A 24,316-nucleotide genomic window follows, 5' to 3' on the forward strand; every position below is an offset into this window, starting at 1 on the left:
CAAGCTAAAATCCCTTCCCACCTCCATGCTATCTACCCGGGAAAGGAAAGATGTCCATATTAATCTATTCTGAAGTTGCTCCGGTTTCCAGCTCTAGTTTCAGTGTAGCCAACAACAGATGCCCCATAGTAAACCTACGGGTGACGTCATCACCCAGGCATGGCAACTGTTGCCGGTGATCTCTCCTCTTCACACTTAGGAGTTTTTCAGGCTGTACAGCGCTAAAAATAGCCCTGCTATACCGCCTGAAAAACTCCTGCCCAGCAACCTCAATGTGAAAGCCGGAGGGGTTTCAATACTGAGGCGATGCGCTGGCAGGAGAGAAAAAAAAAATCTATGTATACCGCTCCTTTCCATTTAAAACAATGGGAAACCGCGGCAATACAGCCCGCAATGCGCCTCTGCAGAGGTATTAACCCTTTATCGGCCGCTAGCGGGGGTTAATACCGCCGAATCCCACAGCAAATCCGACGGTATATCGCCGCTGTTTTTAGCGGTGCTATACCGCCACCGAACCACCCTCAGCATAGGTAAGTATATCCTTCCCTTACAGGGTAGATACGATAGGCTTAGAAAGGGGTGGGAGTAGATCTATTAGTGACTGAACACCCACGTTAATAAGGAGTGGAGATAGGTTCTTCAGACCGGCACCTGTCTCACCAATGGAGCGGCGCTTGTTTCTTTAGGCTACTTTCACACTGAGCCGCTTTACAGGCACCATAGCGCATGCAAAGTGCCTTTCCTGTCATTCCAGTGTGAAAGCCCTCTCAAAGCCTGAGAGCTTTCACACTGGAGCAGTGCACTGGCAGGACGCTAAAAAAAAGTCCTGCAAGCCGCATCTTTGAACACGGTGTATAGATTGCTCCTAAAGCGCCTCTGCCCATTGAAATCAATGGGCAGTGCCACTAAAGCACCGGCAAAGCGCTACTGCAGTGGCATTTTTAACCCTTTTTCAGTTAAAAGCGCCCTGCCAGTGGCCAAAAAGTGCTGCTATAATGACAGTAAAGTAGCAGCGCTTTACAGCCAGCGCCCAACTCCCCATTATGAAAGTGCCCTTTGATGCAGCCATTTTTCTGAAGCATAAATTGACTTGCCCACCACCCCCATGTAGAGACTGCTGCTGAATATAGATACATTGGGGTGAATTTAGAACTGTCACACACAGAATCTGGAGGAGCTGTGCATCACAAACAATTAGCTACTACCTTCAACGTTGAAAATGAAAGACAGAAGATAATTAGTTGCCATACACATCCCCCCCCCCATAGAGTATAATACGGGTTAGCATGGTGTCACCGATAAATGCGCTGTGATGAAAGGCAATGGCTCACAAAGGACAGGCCACAGGTACCGTTTTATTATTAGATATTTGTAATGGCGCACAATACCTGAACACAGCGGAGTACAAACAGCCCGAAATCCCAGCTCTCCACACACAGCTCTTTGACCCGGAAACGCTGCTCACCACTTCCGTGTAAACGCTGAATGATGACGTCACCACGCCGCCGGGGTCCTTCCCGGATTCTCTAATTTTACTAATAATGTCATTTAAACACCCCCGCCCGCCTGTCCCTGTCCCGGGTCCCCCATACAGTCCTCATACAACGAGTCTATGGTGGTAATGGGACAGTCCTGGCATGTTAGAGATCCGACAGGATGGGGGCCATTGCGTCAGACTTGCTGTCCAATGCAGTGCCTGTCTAAAAATACAATTATTATTTAGTAAATTGGCCTCATTATCGGGTAGTTTATTTTGGCCTTTACGTAGACAGGAGGAGAGTATCGTGTATATGTATAAAAATGCATCTTGAGAATGAGTAAAGCTGAGAATAATGATTTCTTCGCTGAAGGCGCGGAGGACTGCCATTAGTTTGGGGGCCCTGAGCCGCGTGCCCATCAAGTTGGTGGGGGGAGAGGTAGAGGCAGCGATCTGACTTGTGTTATCATGCCGAAAGGAGGTGAGAATTGTTCTGGAAATGGTGGGCTGGGTGGCCGTAGAAGGCCGCTGGGGTGATCGTGTTTGGATGTGATCGGGGGAGGGGAAGCGGGGAGACAGGAAGAATACACAAAGTTCATGGCGCCATAATACAGAGGAGCGGTGTAGAGAGATCATATTACTTCATAGCAGAGAGCAGGCCGCTTCCAGGTGGCGGATACACTGCGATCTCCCCTCTCTAGGATTGTGTATCCTCCTGATCCACATGTCATTCCCAATCCCAGCCAGGTGGACCTCCCAAGCAGACATTGTTTTCTAGGGGGGCTTTGCTTTGTGACCAGTGGAATGAATTACCCCATAAGACCTTGTCTCCCATCCTGTAATATAGTCCTGACACTAGATCTTTTATTTCTCTAATTCCTTTAACAGGGTGACAACGCTCTTCATTCTGTAATGAAATCACACAGCAGTGTTGTCACCCCCTGGGCACAGAAGTCTTAGATGGATTGCAAAAGCAGAACTAAACCACTGACTGGAAGGTCTCCCCTGCCCCTCTTCGGTGCCACCATCTGACATATGCACTGCTGTTTTTTGTTTTATCCTCACCTGTTTTGTTGGGATGTCCTAGATTGAGATACTTCCCTGCCCAGCTGATCTATTGTAAAATTAGGGTTGTCCCGATACCACTTTTTTTAGGACTGAGTACGAGTACCGATACTTTTTTTTATGTACTCGCCGATACCGAATACCGATACTTTTTTTTAAATGTGTCCCCAAATGCAGCCATGTCCCCAAACCTATTGCAGCCATGTCCCCAAACCTATTGCAGCCATGTCCCCAAACCTATTGCAGCCATGTCCCCAAACCTATTGCAGCCATGTCCCCAAACCTATACGCAGCCATGTCCCCAAACCTATACGCAGCCATGTCCCCAAACATATACGCAGCCATGTCCCCCGTACCTAAATGATGCCGCCGCGTTAATCACCGCGCGGGGAACATTACAGTCAGCTTTCGTTTGAATAAGCTGTTTTCCCTGCCGCGCTGTGTATAGAGACACTCCCCCTTGCTCGCGATTGGACAGATCCGTCCAATCCCGAGCAAGGGGGAGTGTCTATGCGCGGCGGGGAAAACAGCTATTCAAACGAAAGCTGACTCTAATGTTCCCCGCGCAGTGATTAACGCGGCAGCGGCTTTGCGATATACGGCGGCGGGGGAGTATTCTATTTAGGCATCGGGGGTATTTGCGGGAGTACAAGTACTCCCGCAAATACTCGGTATCGGTCCCGATACTGGTATCGGTATCGGGACAACCCTAATTGTAATCCTGCTGCAATCCACTGCCCAGGTACATTGGTCCTGTGCCGCTATCCTTTTACGCGAGGTCACCAAGTGCCCAACTGAAAATTCTGAGTTCAAGCATCTGGCTCTGCCCACCTGGCGTTGTGTTTCCCTTGTCCTGCGTATAGCCCAGGAGACTGAGGGAGCGGGCACACATCATTCATTAAAGGAGAAGTAGGGCTAAATCACTTTTGGCTATACTTCTCCTGTGGGGCTAAAGTCTGCTGTTGTCTTGACGTCACAAAGCTGGTCCAAGTCTTGCAGGGAACCCAGGAATAATGGCAGAGAGAAAAAAAATACTCCTGTCTGGTGTGTGTGTTTTTTTGATTTAAAGAGAAATGCGAGAATGTTAAAAAAACAAAGCATAAATATTCAACTAGATTGCAGCAGCATCGATGTTCTGCACCAGGGGTGTCAAACTCAATTTCATCATGGGCCGCATCGGCTTTATGCTTACCCTCAAATGGCCGGTTGTATCTGTAAGACTAGATGGCCAGGTCACTCCCCTTTCCCTTGACATCTGATGTCAAGAGTAACCCCACCCGCCCTTACATCGCAGCACACCCCTTTTACCATGTGCTTCTGCCAGGGAGAAGTTGGGAATCAGAAAGTCCAGGATCAGGAGGAGGGCTGGAGTCAGATGCCAAGGTCTACTGAATGCTGAGACCCAGGGGAGGTGGAGACAAGGGGGGTACTGCAGCTGCACAGAGAGGCACAGGATCTATAGGGGTAGTTCTGCCCTCCTCTCTGCTGTCGATGGCATTGTGAGGGCCACATGAAATGTCCTGGAGGTCTGGGTTCAGCCTGCAGGCCTTGTGTTTGACATGTGTGCTCTACACCAAGAACAAAGTGATTGAAGACCACTGATCACTCGGTTCTGCTTGGAGCAGAGAGTCAGTCAACAGCTCTGTCCCTCCAGCACCCAGTGGAGCATCGGTCTGTGCAGGTGGGAACAACTGGTTCAGGCTCTCGTTAGTAAACTGAGAGGCTGAGCCAGCTGCCAGTCTGGCATTTGGGCGGATCCCAACATCGTTTGGGTCCCTGCAGAGGTTTGACCGGTTCGGTGATGTCTGCCAGCACTGTTGGCTGAATCTGGGTCACAGGAGTACAGAATGAAGTCCACTGCTGTGGCCCTCAGGAGATGTATGGCCAATAGAGGGTTGGCCCTACTTCTACTTTTAATGTGGGGGGGGGGGGGGGTACAGTGATGCCTAGTGTATCAGTTGAGGTAAGGTGCTATTTACAGGTCACGCTTCAAGTGAATCTTGCCTAGCCCATGCACACTAAAAAAAAAAAAACGCTTCTGGTGCTTGTTCAGAATATGTAAATAAGTCCTCATTCACATCTGTAGCTGTAAGCATTGTGGAGAAACTCCTCTTCAAATTTTCCAACCAAGGCACAAAAATCTTGGCTCTTATCATATTACTTTCTATTGTAAGAAATCTTGACAGCATGCCAGCCCTCTAATGGTGGACAAACTTTCATTTAGAGTTCAGACTCACTTTGTCCCAGTGACAGCAATCACTAGGGCAGAAAAATTCAAGTGAATCTAACAAAAAAGAAAATAACAGCTGACTGCTTCTAATCTTTCCCCACTGCACTTTCACTTTAAAGGAAAACCTGTGGAGACTCATTGCTGACATCTCCTGGAAAATGCTGGTTGCCCTGCTGTAATGCTTATGCAATGGTTTTGATATTTACCCAGGCACCATCAAGTATGCAGTTTAGGAGCTTTACTTACCGATTTATTTCTGGGAGGTTTGTAGTTACGGTCAGACAGTCTTGTGGGGGAGATTAGTGTTCTGTTCCGTGGTGAAGCTGTACATCTTCCTGGGACATGCCTATGCTTGTTGGACAGAGGAAATAATGCTAATTAATTGCTCTGAGTGGGCTGGAAGTTAAAAAGCTCAACCAAGAAATTGGATTGTCGCCTGTCTGGCTATGTAGTGTATGTTGTCAGTGAGATGTATTGATCAGAAACACAGTCAAAGTTTAGGTAGTAAATAAGGGCCTTGAGCTTCTAGTACAGGTAGATGTTCACGCTGCCGCACTCTAAAAAATGGCGTATAGTAAATCGTATTTCAGCACCTATTTGGCTTCTCTGAAGGCTGTAGGGCAGGGGGCCCTCAGGAGATGTAGGGCCAACCCTCTATTGGCCCTCTATTGTCCCTCAGACTGTTGGGGGGGCAGACAATAGTTTAAACTAGGGTTGTCCAGATACCGATACCAGTATCGGTATCGGGACCGATACCGAGTATTTGCGCTAGTACTCGTACTCGCGCAAATACTCCCGATACCAAAATAGAATACTTTTTTTTTTTTTTTTTTGTGACATCGAACACAAATTGGATGGCACCATTGGATGGCACTGATAGGTGGCACTGGCATTGATTGAATGGCACTCATAAATGGATGGCACTGATAGGTGGCACTGGCATTGATTGGGTGGCACTGATGAGATGCACTAATAAGCTGCCGCCCTGCACTGATGCACTAATGGGCACTGATCTGCACTGATAGGTGGCACTGGCTAGCTGCACTTTTGGGCACTGGCACCGATGAGCTGCACTGACAGTGATCACTCCTTCAATGATATGTAGTTTTCCAGTACCGTATGCTAAAAAACAGCCCCACACCATGATGTACCAGTTCTTCATAATTCTAAAGAAAATATCTTTGGTCTGTATTGTGGTTTGAAAACGGTCACATGACATTAAAAAAAAGTATCGGTATTCGGTATCGGCGACTACTTGAAAAAAAGTATCGGTACTTGTACTCGGTCCTAAAAAAGTGGTATCGGGACAACCCTAGTTTAAACAAATATGAACCTATGCACACATCTTATTTGAAGTGCAAAAAAAACAGGAAAAACCAATACAATATATAAAATAAAGAACAATTTTAATTAACATAAACTTATTAGTATTTCACAGACTCCCCTCATCACAGAACCCCTCCTCGTTATGGAACCCCCCCCTTCACATATTCCTCTACATCACAGATCCTCCCCATCAAAGATTCCCCCCATATTAGGCCCCCATTACAAAGCCCCCCCCCAACACAAAGCCCTCTATATCACAAAGCCCCCAATAACAGACCCCCCACCACAAACTCCTCCATTAAAAAGCCCCCATAACGGATCCTCCCCATCATAAAGCCCCCCAACACAAGCGCCTCTCCATCACAAAGCCCAGAATAAGACCCCCCCCCCCCCATCACAGACCCCCATAACAGATCACCCAACACAAACTCCTCTCCTCACATAGCCCGCCATCACAGACCCCCCCCATCGATATTACTCTGCCGCCCCTTCTATAACATCCCAGCACTCCGCCTCTCTGCTACCTCAATCACACAAGACGCAAAATATGGCAAGTCCGGACAAAGGGTGAGACTTTGCTGGTGAAAGGCAGGTGTTTGATTGCCGAAACCGCCCAACTGCTTAACTCAAAAGACCCGCCTTTTGTCTGGACCTGTCGTGTTTCTCATCTTCTGTGATAAAAAGGCAGCAGAGGGGAGGGGGATTGCTGCGATATTAATGGAGCGGGCCGGGTAAATCACACTGGCGGGCCGTAGTTTAAGGACCCCTGCTGTAGGGTATGTATATTGACACTAGGTATACAGATCCTTACAAGTCTGTGGGTCAGATGCGGCCTGCTTTTAGGTTTTACTATGGATGGGCTATGAACAGCAATGGAGACTGAAGAAGTAGAAATCAATACTAAATTGATTAAACCGCGCTCCTTCCGTAATAAAGTGCAAAACTGATTTCAAGTGAGCACGATAATATGTGTATAAAAAGTAGGGCCAAAACAACTAATCGATCGACAACTAATCGATTATGAAATTAATCGATTACAATGTTCATAATCGATTAATCGGCCAGTAACATAATGGGGTTTAAAAAACTAAAATTAGCCCTTTATAGTACAAAAAAAGCAAATCGCTACTGTAAATATTACTTTCACTGTCCCACAGTAAAAAATGAACCCCTTACAGTAGCGATTATTTGCTCATTTTTGTACTTTTTTGTACTTTTTTTTAACCTCATTATCACACCTCTGTTTTTTGGTGCTTTTTGCAGAAACACACTACAGTTCATTTACATGTTTTCCTATGGGACATGTTCACATCCATGATTTTTTTTCAGCTGCTGCGTATTTGGAAAGGGCAAGGACTTTTTAACGCAAAACGGTGCTATTTCGTTTTTTTTGGGTTCAATATACTTCAATGGAGAAGCTGCAGAAAAGCATGTAATGTGTTTTTGCGGCAATTTGTGTTTTGTTATCTGCCCAACAACAAATTGGCCCAAAAAAAATGTAACAATGCAAATTTTTTTTTTTTTTTTTTTTTCAAGGCTATTATCCGATTAATCGACCAACTAATCGATTTTGAAAATAATCGTTGGTTGCAGCCCTAATAAAAAGTTCAAACGCAAAAAAAGTTCGATAGTGAATATTCAAACAATGTATCAGTCTTCAGACAATGTATCAACTTCTTCAGATAGTGTACATAATCTTCAAATCCCTGCTGGACAGTAGGTAAATTTGACTGAAATATCTTCCACCACCATCACCTGTCACACATCCTACTCACCAGACTTCCATGACCCCTATTACAGGTAGTCATAAAGCACATATGGGTATATCCAGCAGGAGTTGTGCACGATCCCAATGTTGATCCCAGCGTTTAACCGACCTCCAGGACACACACACACCAAAGTGAATCCAGATCGTTTGAGCGCGTTCCCAGGAAGAAACGATTTCAAGGGAGTTGTCCAATGTTTAGTGGGGAAAAAAATTAAAAGAAAGGGCTTCTATAGTGAAGTATGTCACAGTTTTATTCCAAAAAACAGCAAAATCTTGGAGCTTAAAAATCCATGGAAATGCCGTGATGCGTTCCAGCTGCACGTCAAAAACGGCAAAAATGACGTATCACAATCAAGCACCCTACCGGTTTCATTGGTACACACCAACGTCTTCAGGGGTCATGGAGGCTGAAGCTGTGAAGGGGGGTGTTCTTGTAGTTTATGTTGACAGGGGTTGTATTAATAGTTTTTCCTAAAATACACCTGTCATTTTTTAGGATATCTCCTAACACCTGCCTCAAGCCCCATACACACTATCAGTTTTCCTGCAGGTTTTCTCTTCGTGTTTACCAAAACCATCTAATAGGAGGTCAAACCTCAAGAGTTTTTCAATTCGTATGCAATCAGGTAGGCCCTTGCACTACATGGTTTTGGTAAACCTGAAGAGAAAACCTGCAGGAAAACCGATAGTGTGTATGGGGCTTACGTGTTGTTGATATATGCTGTTTAATTATTCTCCTATTATGTCTATTTATGCTACACGTGAATATGTATGTATATTTGTTGTTTAACACTTCCAATCATGTTTTGTGCAGGAAGAAAAGGTTGTCACAAAGGACGGGTGAGGCAGTACACAAGTCCAGAGGAGATAGATGCTCAGATTAAGGCTGAACATGAAAAGGCTCGGGTATGTCTACACAAATGGTTCATGTTGATCTGCGCTATCATTAACGTGGAACTAAAGTAACCTTATACTCACCTTCCCTCCAATGGAGGAAATAATAAGCCTTGCTGTTTTTTACGGCAGAACTTTAGTTTCCGCTTTAAGCGTAGTTTTACTGTCTCTTGTTTACATTTGATACTGTTACCTTGTTTCTGTGATATGGACTGTTTTACCTCGTTCCTATAGGAAGTTTTACATTTAAAGAGGTTGTAAACCTTTGAACAACCCCCCCCCCCCCCCAAAAAAAAAACCTTCAAGACAAAGGCATAATGAGCTAGTATTATGAAATACTTGCCTTAGAACACAGCACATCGCTGTCATCGTTGACAGGCTCTGGCACTATGATTGGCAGGAGCTGTGATGTCACTACCACAAATGCGCGTGAAAGCCGCCTTTCACCCTACGGGCTCGGAAAGGAACGGCACACGTGGGCCATTTCTTTAGAGCGCATGCAGTCACTGGCTGCATGCACTGGAAATATCTCCTAAACGGTACAGGTTTAGGAGATCTTTTGACTACTTATAGGCAAGCCTTATATAGGTAAAAGTTTGCAGATGAAGTTTACTTCCTCTTTTACTAAAAAGCTTTTCATTAGGCCTGATTATGGTAAACTAAGGGTTACTAAAGAGTTAAAAAGAGGCATATTTTATTTAAAGGGAAAAAAAAATCTTTAGTTTTAGACAGAATGGAGAGGGATTAGAATGCTTGTCCCTTTTTATTGCTGTCTGTGCTCCCATTAGGGAGATTCGTCCTTGTTATTTGTCCTGTTTACCATTATCACTGAAAGTAAAAGGAAAATCTTAAATTTTGTGTTGTCCCCAGAATAGTAATAGAAGGGAAATCTATCAATGGGGACACTAGTTTTGGTGACTGGGGGTCCCCAAGGGATTACCTTCATTTGGAGAGATTTCCTCTCACTTCCTGTTTTGGCTATGGGACCGGAAGTGAAGGTAAATCTCCCCAGTGGGGCACAGATGGCAACAAATAAACCAACAAGTTATAACCTTCCCTTACTCTATTCAAAATGGGGGGGGGGGGGGGGGAAGTTTTGCCTATAGGTCTACTTATTTTTTCCCCCTACTTGTTAGGCTGCTTTAACTGACATCATTTGCAGATTGAAGCTCGCCCCTTCAAACTGCAGATGAATGAAACCGTAGATACAAATAATAACAGTAGATACAAAAGTGGTCATGTTGATCTGTATTTCTCTAGTAGCCTTTTTTGTTTGGAAGCTGCTTCTAGAATCACTGTATTCACACAGTAACTCCTGGCTTTAATTTAAAGTGGAGGTTCACCCGGCAATTACAATTTTTAACCTTAGATGGATGCTCATTTTGTCAAGGGGAATCGGCTAGTTTTTTTTTAAAATCGAAGCTGTACTTACCGTTTTAGAGAGCGATCTTCTCCGCCGCTTCCGCGTATAGGCTGCGGGACTGGGCGTTCCTATTTTGATTGACAGTCTTCCGAGAGGCTTCCGACGGTCGCATCTATCGCGTCGCGATTTTCCGAAAGTAGCCGAAGGTCGGTGCGCAGGCGCCGTATAGAGCCGCACCGACGTTCGGCTACTGGTGACGCGATGGATGCGACCTTCGTAAGCCTTTCGGAAGACTGTCAATCAAAATAGGAATGCCCAGTCTCGAAGACCTATACCCGGAAGCGGCGGAGAAGATCGCCCTCTAAAACGGTAAGTACAGGTTTGATTTTAAAAAAACTAGCCGATTCACCTAGACAAAATGAGCATCCATCCAAGGTTAAAAAAATTTTTTTACAGTGAACTCCCGCTTTAAGGAAGTTCTATGGTCACAGTATATTTTATAACCTCACCATTGTAATCGCAACACTACAAATGTGAAATGTTACACATCAGTGTTTTATCACAGGGCATAGGGAATACTTACACAATTCAAGGAAGTAAGTGTGTGGGGATCTTCCAAACTTTAAGATCTTTCAGATTATTAGGAGTAGGCTAGATTTCTTAAACTGATTGTAAAGTCTAATTTTTTTTTTTTTCTCAAAAAAAACAAAAATGTTATACTTGCCTGCTCTGTGGGGTGGTTTTGCACAGAGCAGCCCAGATCCTCCTCTTCTTGGGTCCCTCTTCGGCTCACTTGGCCCCTCCCTCTTCGGCTCACCTGGCCCCTCCCTCCTGTCGAGTGCCCACACAGCAAGCAGCTTGCTATGGAGACACCTGAGCTGAGTCACAGCTCCCTGTGTCCATTCAGACATGGAGCCCTGATTTGGCCTTGTCCCTCTCTCCTGATTGGCTAGCTGACTTTGACAGCAGCGGGAGCCAATGGCACCGCTGCTGTGTCTCAATCAATGAGGAGGAGAGTCCCAGACAGCCGAGGAACTTTTGGACATTACTGGAGAGAGATGAAGCTCAAGTAAGTGTTAGGGGGTGCTGCTGCACACAGAATGTTTTTTTAACTTTCAAACCTTTAAAAAAAATGTTTTCGTTTTAAAGGGGTTGTAAAGGTAAAAGTTTTTTCACCTTAATTATTATTCTGTGCATTAAGGTGAAAAAACTTCTGACAATACCGGCCTCCCCAGCCCCACCATTTACTTACCTGACCCCTCGAAAGTCCTGCGCCGTGAGTGCGCTGGCATCTTGGCCGGCTTCCCGGCTCATTCATTGGTCGATTGAAGCAGCGCAGCCATTGGCTCGCGCTGCTGTCAATCACAGCCAATGATGCCGGGGGGCGTGGCCAAGTGATACATTCGGCTGTATAACGGGAGTGCGCCCGCAAGGACTCCACACAATGCGAGCTCCCTCGCATGAATGTGTGGCGTTCTTGCGGGGAGGACCTGAGACAGACGCCGAGGGACCCCAGAAGACCAGGATCGGGGCCACTCTGTGCAAAATGAGCTGCACAGTGGAGGTAAGTATAACATGTTTGTTATTTTAAAAAAATACAACATTTTCCTTTAGTGTTCCTTTTTAATGCAGTCTCTGCATTAAGATAAATAAGAAAAACTTTTCAATAGCAGTCCCCCCCTTTAAACACTTGCCTGAGTCTTCTCTTGATCCAGCGATATCTTACCTGCAGAGCTCTTTTCCCATCTTCTGGGTCTCGCAGGCTTTGCAGATGCCCACATTGGCTCCTGCTGCTGTCAATCAAATGGGATGAGGGGAGGGGCCAAAACTGCACTGCGTGTGTCCATAATTGCATACAACCCGACACAGGTGCTTGCCCACACAAGTGCCCCCATAGCAAGTGGTTTGCTATAGGGCCCCCGTAGAAGAGTAGGATCAGAGAGCTCCATAGATAACTTTGTGTTCCGGTGCATTTGGCTCCTCCAGTAAATACTGCTGCGCATGCAGGTTGGAAGACTAGTCCTCAAGGGCTGGGGGTTTAAAACCCCAACTAGAAATGGTAAAGATGGAACCTTTTCAAAACCAATGAACTGAGGGGAATGTAACCTAAAATGAAATCTGATTATCTGTGTTTGGTCTGGCTGGATTGCTGGTATAATTGAAAGTGGTATAACACCCCAAACCCAAAATGTAATATTTTGCAGCTCGCCAATCTTTAGATGTCCGTGGTAAATTGGTTTGTGTCAACACTCCTAACGAATACATTTGTATTAGAGCTTGTTATGTTAAAAAAAGGGGGGGGGGGGGGGGGGGGCGCTGGCCAGATTTCTAGGGGTGGGGAAATAAAATGGCCTAAAAAAATAAACGAATGCCGCCATCACACCTAAGAATTGGTAAGCTGCCATGAAATGCTTGCTTTTTGGGTTTAATACCACTTTAATGGCAAACAGGACATCTAGAAAATACTTTTTGTCATTTTAGAGGACCAGGTTATCCTTCTCCTTTTTTTTTTTTTTTGTGTTTAGATACACTTTAACCACTTCAATACCGGCCCATTGTCATTTGACGTCCACAGATGGGATCTCCCATCCTGGGTGGACGTCAAATGACGTCCTGGGCTTTGCGGGTGAATATCTGAATGATGCCTGCAGCCAGAGACATCATCCAGATATCCTCTTGTTCAGCCGGCGATTCTGCACGACATAAGAACGATCATAGCGGCGGTTCCGCCGCTTGATCGTTCTTACAGGCGGCGGGAGGGGACATCCCCCCCCCCCCCCCCCGCCGCCATCCGGTGCTTCTCCGGGCCCTCCCGTGCCTTCGGGGGCCCGGAGAACGAATCGTCCGGCGGTCACAGGAAGCATAGAGATGACTGGTGACTAGATGGTCACCAGTCATCTCTTTGACCGTCGGAGGACCCGGGCGCGATGTGATGACGTAAACAAAGCCGCGATTGCGGCTGTAAGCAACTATTCATGAGATCGGTGAATTTTTTTTCACAGATCTCATGGTTTCCAGCCTGGAGGAGGGATGTGAGGTCTTATTGACCCCTCATCTCTCCATAAAGAGGACCTGTCACACACATTTCCTATTACAAGGGATGTTTACATTCCTTGTAATAGGAATAAAAGTTAAATTTTTTTTTTTTTTAAAGTGTAAAAAATAAATAATAAGTCAAAAAATAAATAAAAGATAAAAAAAAAAAAAAAATTAAAACGCCCCTGTCCCTGGTAGCTCGCGTGCAGATGCGAACGCACACATAAGTCCCGCCGACATATGTAAACGCCGTTTAAACCACATATGTGAGGTATCGCCGCGTGCGTTAGAGTGCCAGCAACAAATCTAGCACTAGATCTCCTCTGTAAATCTAAACTGGTAACCTGTAAAAATAAATTAAAAGCGTTGCCTATGGAGATTTTTAAGTACCAAAGTTTGGCGCCATTCCATGAGTGTGCGCATAATTAAAGCGTGACATGTTGGGTATCCATTTACTCGGTGTAACATGATCTTTCACATAATACAAAAAAATTGGGCTAACTTTACTGTTTTGTTATTTTTTTAATTCATGAAACAATTTTTTTTCCAAAAAAAGGGTGTTTGAAAAATTATTGCGCAAATACCGTGCAAGATGAAACGTTGCAATGACCGTCGTTTTATTCCCTAGGGTGTCTGCATAAAAAAAAACATATATAATGTTTGGGGGTTCTGCGTAATTTTCTAGCAAAAGAATGATGATTTTTACATGTAGGAGAGAAGTGCCAGAATAGGCCCGGTATGGAGGTGGTATAAAAGCCCGGTATTGAAGTGGTTAATAAACCATGTCATAGAACAACTGTTTTAACAATACTTTTTTTTTTTCATACAGGAAGCAGAACTTGAAGAAAGTGGTGATGGAGTCCCTAAAGACCCCACCGCTGAAAAGAAAGATACCGGTAGTTCAGATGAGAGTGATGAAGATGATGATGACTACCAGGTAAGCATCTGATACATTTTTTTAAATGTATTTGTTGTTAATATTTTATCTGCTTGTTTGTATTTGCCTTAGTCTAGGATCACAGAAAGAAACGGAAGCACTTTTATTTCTTCATTCACACTTCATGTCTGGTATAACATTAACAGAAGTTTAGGGTTATCTCCCTAACAAAGCCCAATAGGGCTTTAACCCTTTCCCACTGAATCTTAAACCAAGAGGGAAAAAAACTGTTTTGGCTGAACATACACTTTAAATTCATCAAACATGTTCTAATTTGATTGTACAGTCTCCATTAGATCTACCAACAAGTATGTAGTACAAGGGCCTGACTGACTGGATAAAATTGATTGGATAGTTTTATCTAGGTGCTCATATTAAATAGTTGGATAGCTCTACAGCTCTATAGTACACACGATCATTTTTCGGGTTGTAAAAAACAACGTTTTTCAGCCTCTAGAAAAAACAGTTTTTTTCAACTTCATCATTAAAACGACATTGCCTACACACGATAGTGAAACAAAAAATGCTCTAGCAAAGCGCAGTGACGTACAACACGTACAACGGCACTATAAAGGGGAAGTTCCATGCGGATGACGCCGCCCTTTGGGCTGCTTTAGCTGATTTTGTGTTAGTAAAAGACGATTCGCTCTTTTCTGTCTGTTACATCGTGATGAATGTGCTTACTCAATTCCAAACGGTAGTTTTACCATACCGAGCGCTCCCGTCTCATAACTTGCTTCTGAGCATGCGTGGGTTTTTCACCTCGTTCAAGCCCACAAAAACGACATTGTTTAAAACGTCGTTAAAAGATAGAGCATGTTGGAATTTTTTTTTTTGTTGTTGTTTTTCAGAACTCGAAAAATGCTCTGAAGGCCACACACGATCATTTTAAATGACATTTTTAAAAAACGTTGGTTTTTAGAACCCGAAAAAATGATCGTGTGTACGCGGCATAAAGTTCCCAGGACAAAATTGCACAGGCAGATTGTACCATGTATGGTGAGCCTACATCTTTTCAGTGTGTGTCAGCATATTCAATTATGTCAATGTTCAACCATAACACTATGAGGTAAATTGAAAAACATTATCTAGTCACAGTGGCACCTTAAAGTTGGAGAGATATATTAGGCAGCAAGTGAACATGTCCCAGAAAAATGGGCAAGCGTAAGGATTTGATCAACTTTGATAAGAGCCAGATTGTAACGGTTAGACGGTCAGAGCATTTCCAAAACGGCAGCTCTTGTGGGATGTTCCTGTTCTGCAATGATCAGGACTGACCAAAAGTAGTCCAAGGAAGGAAATCTGGCGAAACTAGCAACAGGGTCTTCAGGCTGCCAAGGGTGATTGATGCAAATGGGGAGCATGTAAACCCATAGTCAGTTATACTGCATAGCTGCCCTGTTCTTCTGTTTTACAGCTGGTTTGCTTTTAGAAGAATGACATTTATTTAGCATTAAACATTCTAAGATTTCTCTTTTTAGCAAAAGCGTAAAGGAGTTGAAGGCCTGATTGACATAGAGAATCCCAATCGAGCAGCACAGGCATCTAAAAAGGTCACCCAGATTGATCTGGAAGGTCCAAAAGAACTGTCACGAAGAGAAAGGTAATGCCAACCTAATGCTTACTATATTCATTCACGGGCAAATGTTTATATTCAGCAGTGCAGTTGAATTGTTTTATTTCGAGGGACGCTGTGAGAACAGCAGCTATCATTCTGATTTTAGATATGGCAGTGGGAAAAGTGAATGGAATTCTAGGATGCATCACTAGAGGGATCACCAGCATGAGGAAGGAGGTTCTGATTCCCCTATATAACTCTTTAGTGAGACCTCATTCAGAATACTGTGTTCTGTTCTGGAGACGTCATTTACAGAAAGCTATTGATGAAACAGAATGACTCTAGGCCTGAGGGATAAAATGTATCGGGAGAGACTTCAGGAACTGAATACATACATTCTGGAGGAAAGAAGGTAAAGGGGAGACATGATTAAAACCTTTTAACTTCTTCCTGCCCAGCCTATTGTAAAATTACAGCTGGGCAGGAGCCCCGGAGTGATCTGTCACTTGCCGTGTCAGCAGACATGGACTTTGACCAATCACTGTATCAACCTGCTGCTGGTACCATGTGATCACTGTGGCCAATCACAGCAGAGCGCATGACTGTTGTACACAATGAAAGGCTTACATGGATTTCATTGTGTACTATTGTGCAGAACTTTGTGATTGGTCACAATCATTACATTGTACAGACAGGGACAATCACACCCATCTGTACCATGTGATTAGCTATGGCCAGTCACAGCTCTTCACAATAGTAAACACTGATTCGTTTTCATTCAGAACAAAATGGTTGCTTAGAATTGTAAAATAGACTGTTATAAGCAGTCATAGTGTATTTAAAAAAAAAAAAAAAAAAACATGATCCACTCCACAGAGTAGTACAGTGTTAATGTGGTAACACTGTATTGGTCTGCTAATTGTATGTAAAAAAAGTATTTGAAAAAAGTGAAAGTATATTTATTACACGTGTGTAATATATATATAGCACCGGGGGGGGGGGGGGGGAGATAAGCGGAAGATCCACTTTTGGGTGGAACTCAACTTTAAGAGCAACTGTAGGATCTGTTTTTATCAGTGTCTATGGGTATTCTAGCCTTTTGGTTGGGATGGTTGACTGTATTATGTCCATGCAGGTGTGATGGGGGTCCTGGTGGCCCACTGTTTTGGCAAAGAACCAAACTAAAAGAGAGGTTTGGCCTAAGTTGTATGGCCATACTTCTCTTATGGGTCACAGAAGTGCACTTACTTGTCCTCTCCTGTGACCCAGAATCGGCTGTCAGTTGACGTCACAGAACTGCTCCAAACTCTGGAAGGATCTTGATAAAATGCCTGACAGCTGGCTGCAGCCCTCAGCACCTGCCAGCTTTCCAGCCTAGCGCTCCAATGAGATCTGGAGTGGTAGAGCAGAGTGTGGTGACTGACGGTTACTGTTCTTTGCTCAGAGCTGACCAAGCAGTCATGTGATCGATCGTTCAGTTCTCAGGCATGGAGCCATCGAGGCCAAGACTTAGGACATTTTTGTTACCAGGCCGCAGGGCCTAGCTATTGTTCATGCACAGGCACCATTTTCATTTTCGATCTATTTGCTCTTCTGGTGTGTTTCACTGAACTTGATAAGCGTGTGTAATGTGTTTATTTATTTTATCCCTTCCTTTTTTGAACTATTCATTTAGTTTTCTTGTTGCCACCCAGTTATTTAAGTTGATCATGTTTCATATAATTGCATTAAAAAATACACTGGATTTTTAAAATGCCTTTTACTTTTATTAGTACTTACGCCAGTCATAGACAGTTTTGAATCTTGGCCAGTTCAGCAAGGACCATGTATGGTCAGGCTATTTGTACCCAAATATATCAATCGATCATTTTAGGTACACGTGGTAGAAGGAAAGAAAATTGCCCAATTCAACAACATATTTTTAATTTTGTACTTTTGCATTTATATTGCACTGTGGCATGAGGGTGAGAACTCAGGTCCTCAGAACTGTGTAAGCTCAAACTAGGGTGACTTAAAGCTTAACCACTTGCCACCCACCCACTGTCAAATGACGGCTGGGCGGTGGACGTGATATGACGGGCACCCAGAATGACAGCTCTTGCGTGACAGCGGCAATCGCGGCCGCGCCGTGTTGCTAGGACATTTTTTGCGACTCCGCCCGATCCGTGTAAACACGGAGATGCCGTTAATCGGCTCTCCTCACAGGGGACAGCTAGGTGCCCTGATTACAATTGATTGCCAACCAGTGCCCATCATTGCCACCAATCGGTGCCCACAAGTGATGCCAGTCAGTGCTGGCTATTAGTGCTGCCCATCAATGCAGCCTTTCTGTGCCCAGTGCCACCTGTCAGTGCCGCCTATCAGTGCCCATAAGTGTGGCATATTCGTGCCTCCCGATAAGTGCCACCTCTTCAGCGTCCATCAGTGAAGAAGAAAAATTGCTGATTTTCAAAATTTACTGGCAGAAACTAAGAATTTTTTTATTTATTTTTTTAAATGTTTTTGGGTAAAACATAAAAAACCTAGGAGTAATTAAATACCGCCAAAAGAAAGCTCTATTTGTGTGAAGAAAATATTAATAATTTCGCATTGGTGACAGTGTAGCATGATCGCGCAATTTTCATTCAAACTGTGACAGCAGCACTGAATGCTGAAAAATGGCCTGGGGCAGGAAGGGGGTTTAAGTGCCCTGTATTGAGGTGGTTGAATAATACTTTTTTTCCACTTGGTTAATTGAAGCAGTGCGAGGGGGGGGGGGGGGGGGGTAGCATTAAAATTAACTTGTTGCATGGCTCTGCATGGGCAAAGCACAGGATCATTTTAAAGTGGAGTTCCCCCCAGGAATTTTTTATTTTTTTTAGCCCAAAAATCCTAAGAAAAACAAAATGTCATACTCACCCGAAATACCTGTTGCTATGCGGAAGTCCCGTAATCTGTCTCTTTCATAACTGCGGTCTATCTTCTTCTAGTGAAAGGGGCGCGCTGCTTTCTGGCAACTGTGTGTTCCCAGAGAGCAGCCGCCCATTCAAGTCGGCGCGAGACTCGCGCATGCGCAGTAGGAAATGGGCAGTGAAGCTGTAAGGTTTCACTGCCTGTTTCCCTTAGTATGAATGGCGGCGCGGGACCTGCACCGATCGAGGGATCGGCATCAGGGGGGCCATCAGAGCGTGCGAGTAGGACACGTAAGTGTCCTTATTAAAAGTCAGCAGCTACACTGTTAGTAGCTGCTGACTTTTAAAAAAAAATTAAAATTTGCGGGTGGAAACCCGTATTAAGGAAAACCAACGATTTTAATGGATGATTTTGGTGCTGATAACTGAGCTACTGAAAGCTTTCCTGTACATTTTTACATGCTGATCACCAAAATGCAATCTAATTATCAGTGTCTGCATGCCCATATGTGTCCACATTTACAGAAAATCCATTGTTGGGGGTCACAGATTTTCTGTAACGGTGAACTAACACTTTTACAGATCTACTTTAATTGTACGTCTGTTTTGCCCAACAGGGAGGAAATAGAGAAACAGAAGGCAAAAGAACGTTATATGAAAATGCATTTAGCAGGAAAAACAGACCAAGCAAAAGCTGATCTGGCCCGCCTAGCAATCGTCCGGAAACAGAGGGAAGAAGCAGCAAAAAAGAAGGAGGAAGAAAAGAAAGGTGAGTTTGTTTCCATTGCTTGCGCCAATGTTTTTCAGTGCTGTTTTATGTGAGTTAGACCTTTTTTTTTATTTAAAAAGGATTAATAAAAATTTCCAACATTTAATAAAAAAGTCATGGTTGGACCATAATATAAAATTTGTATTTTTACACACACAGCCAGTAAAATGAGTATTGAACAAGTCACTATTTGTGTAGGTAAATATACAGTGGGTACGGAAAGTATTTAGACCCCCTTAAATTTTTCACTGTTGTATTGCAGCCATTTGCTAAAATCATTTAAGTTCATTTTTTTCTTCATTCATGTACACACAGCACAGCACCCCATATTGACAGAAAAACACAGAATTGTTGACATTTTTGCAGATTTATTAATAAAAAGCTAAACTTAAATATCACATGGTCCTGAGTATTCAGACCCTTTGCTCAGTATTTAGTAGAAGCACCCTTTTGATCTAATGCAGCCATGGGTCTTTTTGGGAAAGATGCAACACGTTTTTCACACCTGGATTTGGGGAAACCTCTGCCATTCCTCCTTACAGATCCTCTCCAGTTCTGTCAGGTTGGATGGTAAACGTTGGACAGACATTTTTAGGTCTCTCCAGAGATGCTCAATTGGGTTTAAGTCGGGGCTCTGGCTGGGCCATTCAAGAACAGTCACAGAGTTGTTGTGAAGACACTTCTTTGTTATTTTAGCTGTGTGTTTAGGGATATTGTCTTGTTGGAAGGTAAACCTTCGGCCTAGTCTGAGGTCCTGAGCACTCTGGAGAAGGTTTTCATCCAGGATATCCCTGTACTTGGCCGCATTCATCTTTCCCTTGATTGCAACCAGTTGTCCTGTCCCTGCAGCTGAAAAACACCCCACAGCATGATGCTGCCACCACCATGCTTCACTGTTGGGACTGAATTGGACAGGTGTTGAGCAGTGCCTGGTTTTTGCCACACATACTGCTTAGAATTAAGGCCAAAAAGTTCTATCTTGGTCTCATCAGACCAGAGAATCGTATTTCTCACCATCTTTGAGTCCTTCAGGTGTTTTTTTTAGCAAACTCAATGCAGGCTTTCATGTGCCTTGCACTGAGGAGAGGCTTTCGTCGGGCCACTCTGCCATAAAGCCCCGACTAGTGGAGGGCTACAGTGGTGGTTAACCTTCTACAACTTTCTCCCATCTCCCGATGCATCTCTTGAGCTCAGCCGCAGTGATCTTTGGGTTCTTCTTTACCTCTCTCACCAAGGCTCTTCTCCCCCGATAGCTCAGTTTGGCCAGATGGCCAGCACTAGGAAGGGTTCTGGTCGTCCCAAACGTCTTCCATTTAAGGATTATGGAGGCCACTGTGCTCTTAGGAACCTGATCTGTGCCTTGCCACAATTCTGTCTCTGAGCTCTTCAGGCAGTTCCTTTGACCTCATGATTCTCATTTGCTCTGACATGCACTGTGAGCTGTAAGGTCTTATATAGACTGGTGTGTGGCTTTCCTAATCGAGTCCGGTCAGTATAATCAAACACAGCTGGACTCAAATGAAGGTGTAGAACCATCTCAAGGATGATCAGAAGAAATGGACAGCACCTGAGTTAAATATGAGTGTCACAGCAAAGGGTCTGAATACTTAGGACCATGTGATAATTCAGTTTTTCTTATAGCGCCCCCTTACTTTCAGTATGTGCACTACGCTAAAGTTAGTGGGGAATGGGAGAGTTATTTCCACAGTCTTCAAATCTTAAAGGTTCTGTGGGCCTTTTGTATGAACTCTGATCTTTAGTTCTTTCCATAAATGTTCTGTTTGATTCAAGTCAGGTGATTGGCTGGGCCATTCTAGCAGCTTTATTTTCCTTGTTTGAAATTGAGGCTTTCCTTGGCTTTGTGTTTGGTATCGTTGTCCTGCTGAAATGTCCACCCTCGTTTCATCTTCATCATCCTAGTAGATGGTAGAAGATTTTTTTATCAAGAATGTCTTGGTACATTTTTCCATCCATGTTTTCCAGTACCGTATGCTGAAGATTACAGCCCCACACCATGATGTTCCCACATCCAGACTTCACTGTTGGTATGGTGTATTTTGGGGTGACGTGCAGTGCCATTTGACCTCCAAACATGATGTGTATTATGGCATCCAAAGATTACATTTTGGTCTCGTCTGACCAGATTATATTCTCCCAGTATTTCACAAGCTTGTCTAAATGTTGTGCAGCAAATGTTACACCAGCTTCAACATGCTTTTTTCTTCAGGCAATGGAGTCTTGCCTGGTGAGTGTGCATACAGGTCATGGCGGCTGAGAGCATTACTTATTGTTTTCTTTGAAAGGATTTTACCTGCTAATTCCAGATCTTTCTAAAACTCTCCATAAGTGGCTCTTGGACAACTATTCTGAATTCTTTTCACTCCTCCATCAGAAATCTTGCGAGGAGCACCTGGTCGGGCCAGTTTATGGTGACATTATGTTCTTTCCACTTCCGGATTATGGCCCCAACAGTGCTCAATGGAACATACAGAAGTTTAGAAATCTTTCTGTAACCAATGCCATCAGTATGTTTTACAACAATAAGCTTGCAAAGTTCTTAAGAGAGCAATTTGCTTTTACCCATCATAAGATGTTTCTTGTGTGACACTTTTTGGTAAAGACACACCTTTTTTTTTTTTTTTTTTTTAGGACATCAGTTGAAACTGAACCTGAATCTGACAACGGGCAGGATTGCTTTCTAATTACTGATAGATTTATAGCTGGTGTCTTGGCTTTCCATGCCTTTTTTCACCTCCCTTTCTTCATGTGTTCAATACTTTCCCTGTGCAATTCCATTTTCTTACACATAAATTAATTTCTGAACATTTGTTTTGGATTCTTTGCATGTATGGATTGCATGGGTTGTTACCAGCGTGGTGAAATCTGCATGTCAATAGCACCTTTAAAAATAGATTGACCTAGAAAAATGGTGACGTGTTCAATACTTATTTATCGCTCTATATGTGTGTAGAATAGATGGATATCAAATATTTATTTTTCTCCCCATTTGCTGATTACTATCCGTTACCATTTTAATTAATTTGGGGGTTTATTGTGGGGTTAAATATTGTAGTGTTTGTTTTTTTTGCCCTTCACAGAGGACTTAAAGTGATTGTAAACGATCACCTTGTACAACAACCCATTCAGTTTAACCACTTAAGCCCCGGACCATTTTGCAGCTAAATGCCCAGGCCAGGTTTTGCAATTCGGCACTGCGTCGCTTTAACAGACAATTGCGCAGTCGTGCGACGTGGCTCCCAAACAAAATTGGCGTCCTTTTTTCCCCACAAATAGAGCTTTCTTTTGGTGGTATTTGATCACCTCTGCGGTTTTTATTTTTTGCGCTATAAACAAAAATAGAGCGACAATTTTGAAAAAAATGCAATATTTTTTACTTTTAGCTATAATAAATATCCCCCAAAAACATATATAACATTTTTTTTTCCCTCATTTTAGGCCGATACGTATTCTTCTACCTATTTTTGGTAAAAAAAAATTGCAATAAGCGTTTATCGATTGGTTTGCGCAAAATTTATAGCGTTTACAAAATAGGGGATAGTTTTATTGCATTTTTTTTTTTTTTACTACTATTGGCGGCGATCAGCGATTTTTTTCGTGACTGCGACATTATGGCGGACACTTCGGACAATTTTGACACATTTTTGGGACCATTGTCATTTTCACAGCAAAAAATGCATTTAAATTGCATTGTTTATTGTGAAAATGACAGTTGCAGTTTGGGAGTTAACCACAGGGGGCGCTGTAGGATTTAGTGTTCACTTAGTGTGTGTTTACAACTGTAGGGGGGTGTGGCTGTAGGACTGACGTCATAGATCGAGTCTCCCTTATAAAAGGGATCACTCGATCGATACGCCGCCACAGTGAAGCACGGGGAAGCCGTGTTTACATACGGCTCTCCCCGTGCTTCAGCCTCGGGGAGCGATCGCGACGGAGTGGCTATAAACGAATAGCCGCGCCGTCGTCCCGGATCGCTCCCCGAGGGAACCCGCACGCAGCGGGGGGGTCTCGATCGGAACCCCCACCCGCTAGAAGGCAAGGACGTGTGTGTATGTATATATATATGTATATATATATATATATATATATATATATATATATATATATATATATATATATATATATATATATATATATATATATATATATATAATATATACGTCCTTCTGCTTGTCCGTGCCATTCTGCGGACGTAAATAGTCGTGCGGCTGGCGTTAAGGGGTTAAAATAGAAATTAAATGCACAACATTTTTATATAAATATAAAAAAACATTTATAAATGCCTTTTTTCCCATATTTTCACATTCCCTCTGCTTAAACCTAAATGTTGCGATGCAGAAATCTCCTCAACAACCCCAGGCAATGAGATATTTTCCCATCCTTGAATCCCTCGGAAATCACTTGGGACCTGCCATGATGGTGATATGGAGGGTTCCTTGGATTTTTCAATCCTATCCATAAATCAATGGAGGATCAGAACTTTGTCCCAGGGAAAATTTCCAACAAGCATTCTGACTGCCTGGGGTGCTTGGTATAGTAAAACAGCTGATGTATAAAAAATTCTGTGTACCTTGTTATTAGTTTACAGTACAGTGTTGTAGACTCTGCAGATAGTCTAAAGTTTAATAACTGTTTACAATAATATATACATTTATTTTATTTTACAGTAAAAGATCCACCAGGTGCAGCGGCCAAAGGATTGCAATCAATGTCTCTTAATAAATAACTACTCTACCATGGAGACCACAGCCAGAGGATCCTTGGGCCAGGACAGCTATATGGTTTGTAGACTATTGTCTAGCCATATGTCTGGCCCTTTGAGTGTCCACAACATACTATCTCTGATCAAGCCAGCGCAGCATTTCCAGGCTGAGGATACTGTTATAAAAGACTGGACATGCAATGTGCACGTATTTATTTAATGCTGAGTGTTTGTGGAGATTGGGTCCTGAAGGAGGGGGAATAAAGGTTGGATTTCAAAATG

General features: G+C 43.5%; 2 protein-coding genes across 2 annotated transcripts in view; one reads left to right on the forward strand and one right to left on the reverse strand.

Moving 5' to 3' along the window:
- BUD31 (BUD31 homolog) overlaps window positions 1-1,537 on the reverse strand; it is a 33,193-nt gene extending 31,656 nt beyond the window's left edge. Inside the window, exon 1 of the mRNA XM_040357070.1 lies at window positions 1,389-1,537. The gene's annotated coding sequence lies outside the window, so the exon portion shown is untranslated. The remainder of the gene's footprint in view (window positions 1-1,388) is intronic.
- Window positions 1,538-1,850: 313 nt separating this feature from the next.
- On the forward strand, window positions 1,851-24,316 carry PDAP1 (PDGFA associated protein 1). The gene is made up of 6 exons (XM_040357069.1): window positions 1,851-1,958; window positions 8,681-8,772; window positions 13,989-14,096; window positions 15,578-15,699; window positions 19,163-19,314; window positions 24,000-24,316. Exons 1-6 carry the CDS (start codon window positions 1,946-1,948, stop codon window positions 24,056-24,058), a joined length of 546 nt encoding a protein of 181 aa, XP_040213003.1. The 5' UTR covers window positions 1,851-1,945; the 3' UTR covers window positions 24,059-24,316.

The sequence above is a fragment of the Rana temporaria genome, chromosome 6, assembly GCF_905171775.1.
Source record: "Rana temporaria chromosome 6, aRanTem1.1, whole genome shotgun sequence".
NCBI classification, from domain to species: domain Eukaryota; kingdom Metazoa; phylum Chordata; class Amphibia; order Anura; family Ranidae; genus Rana; species Rana temporaria.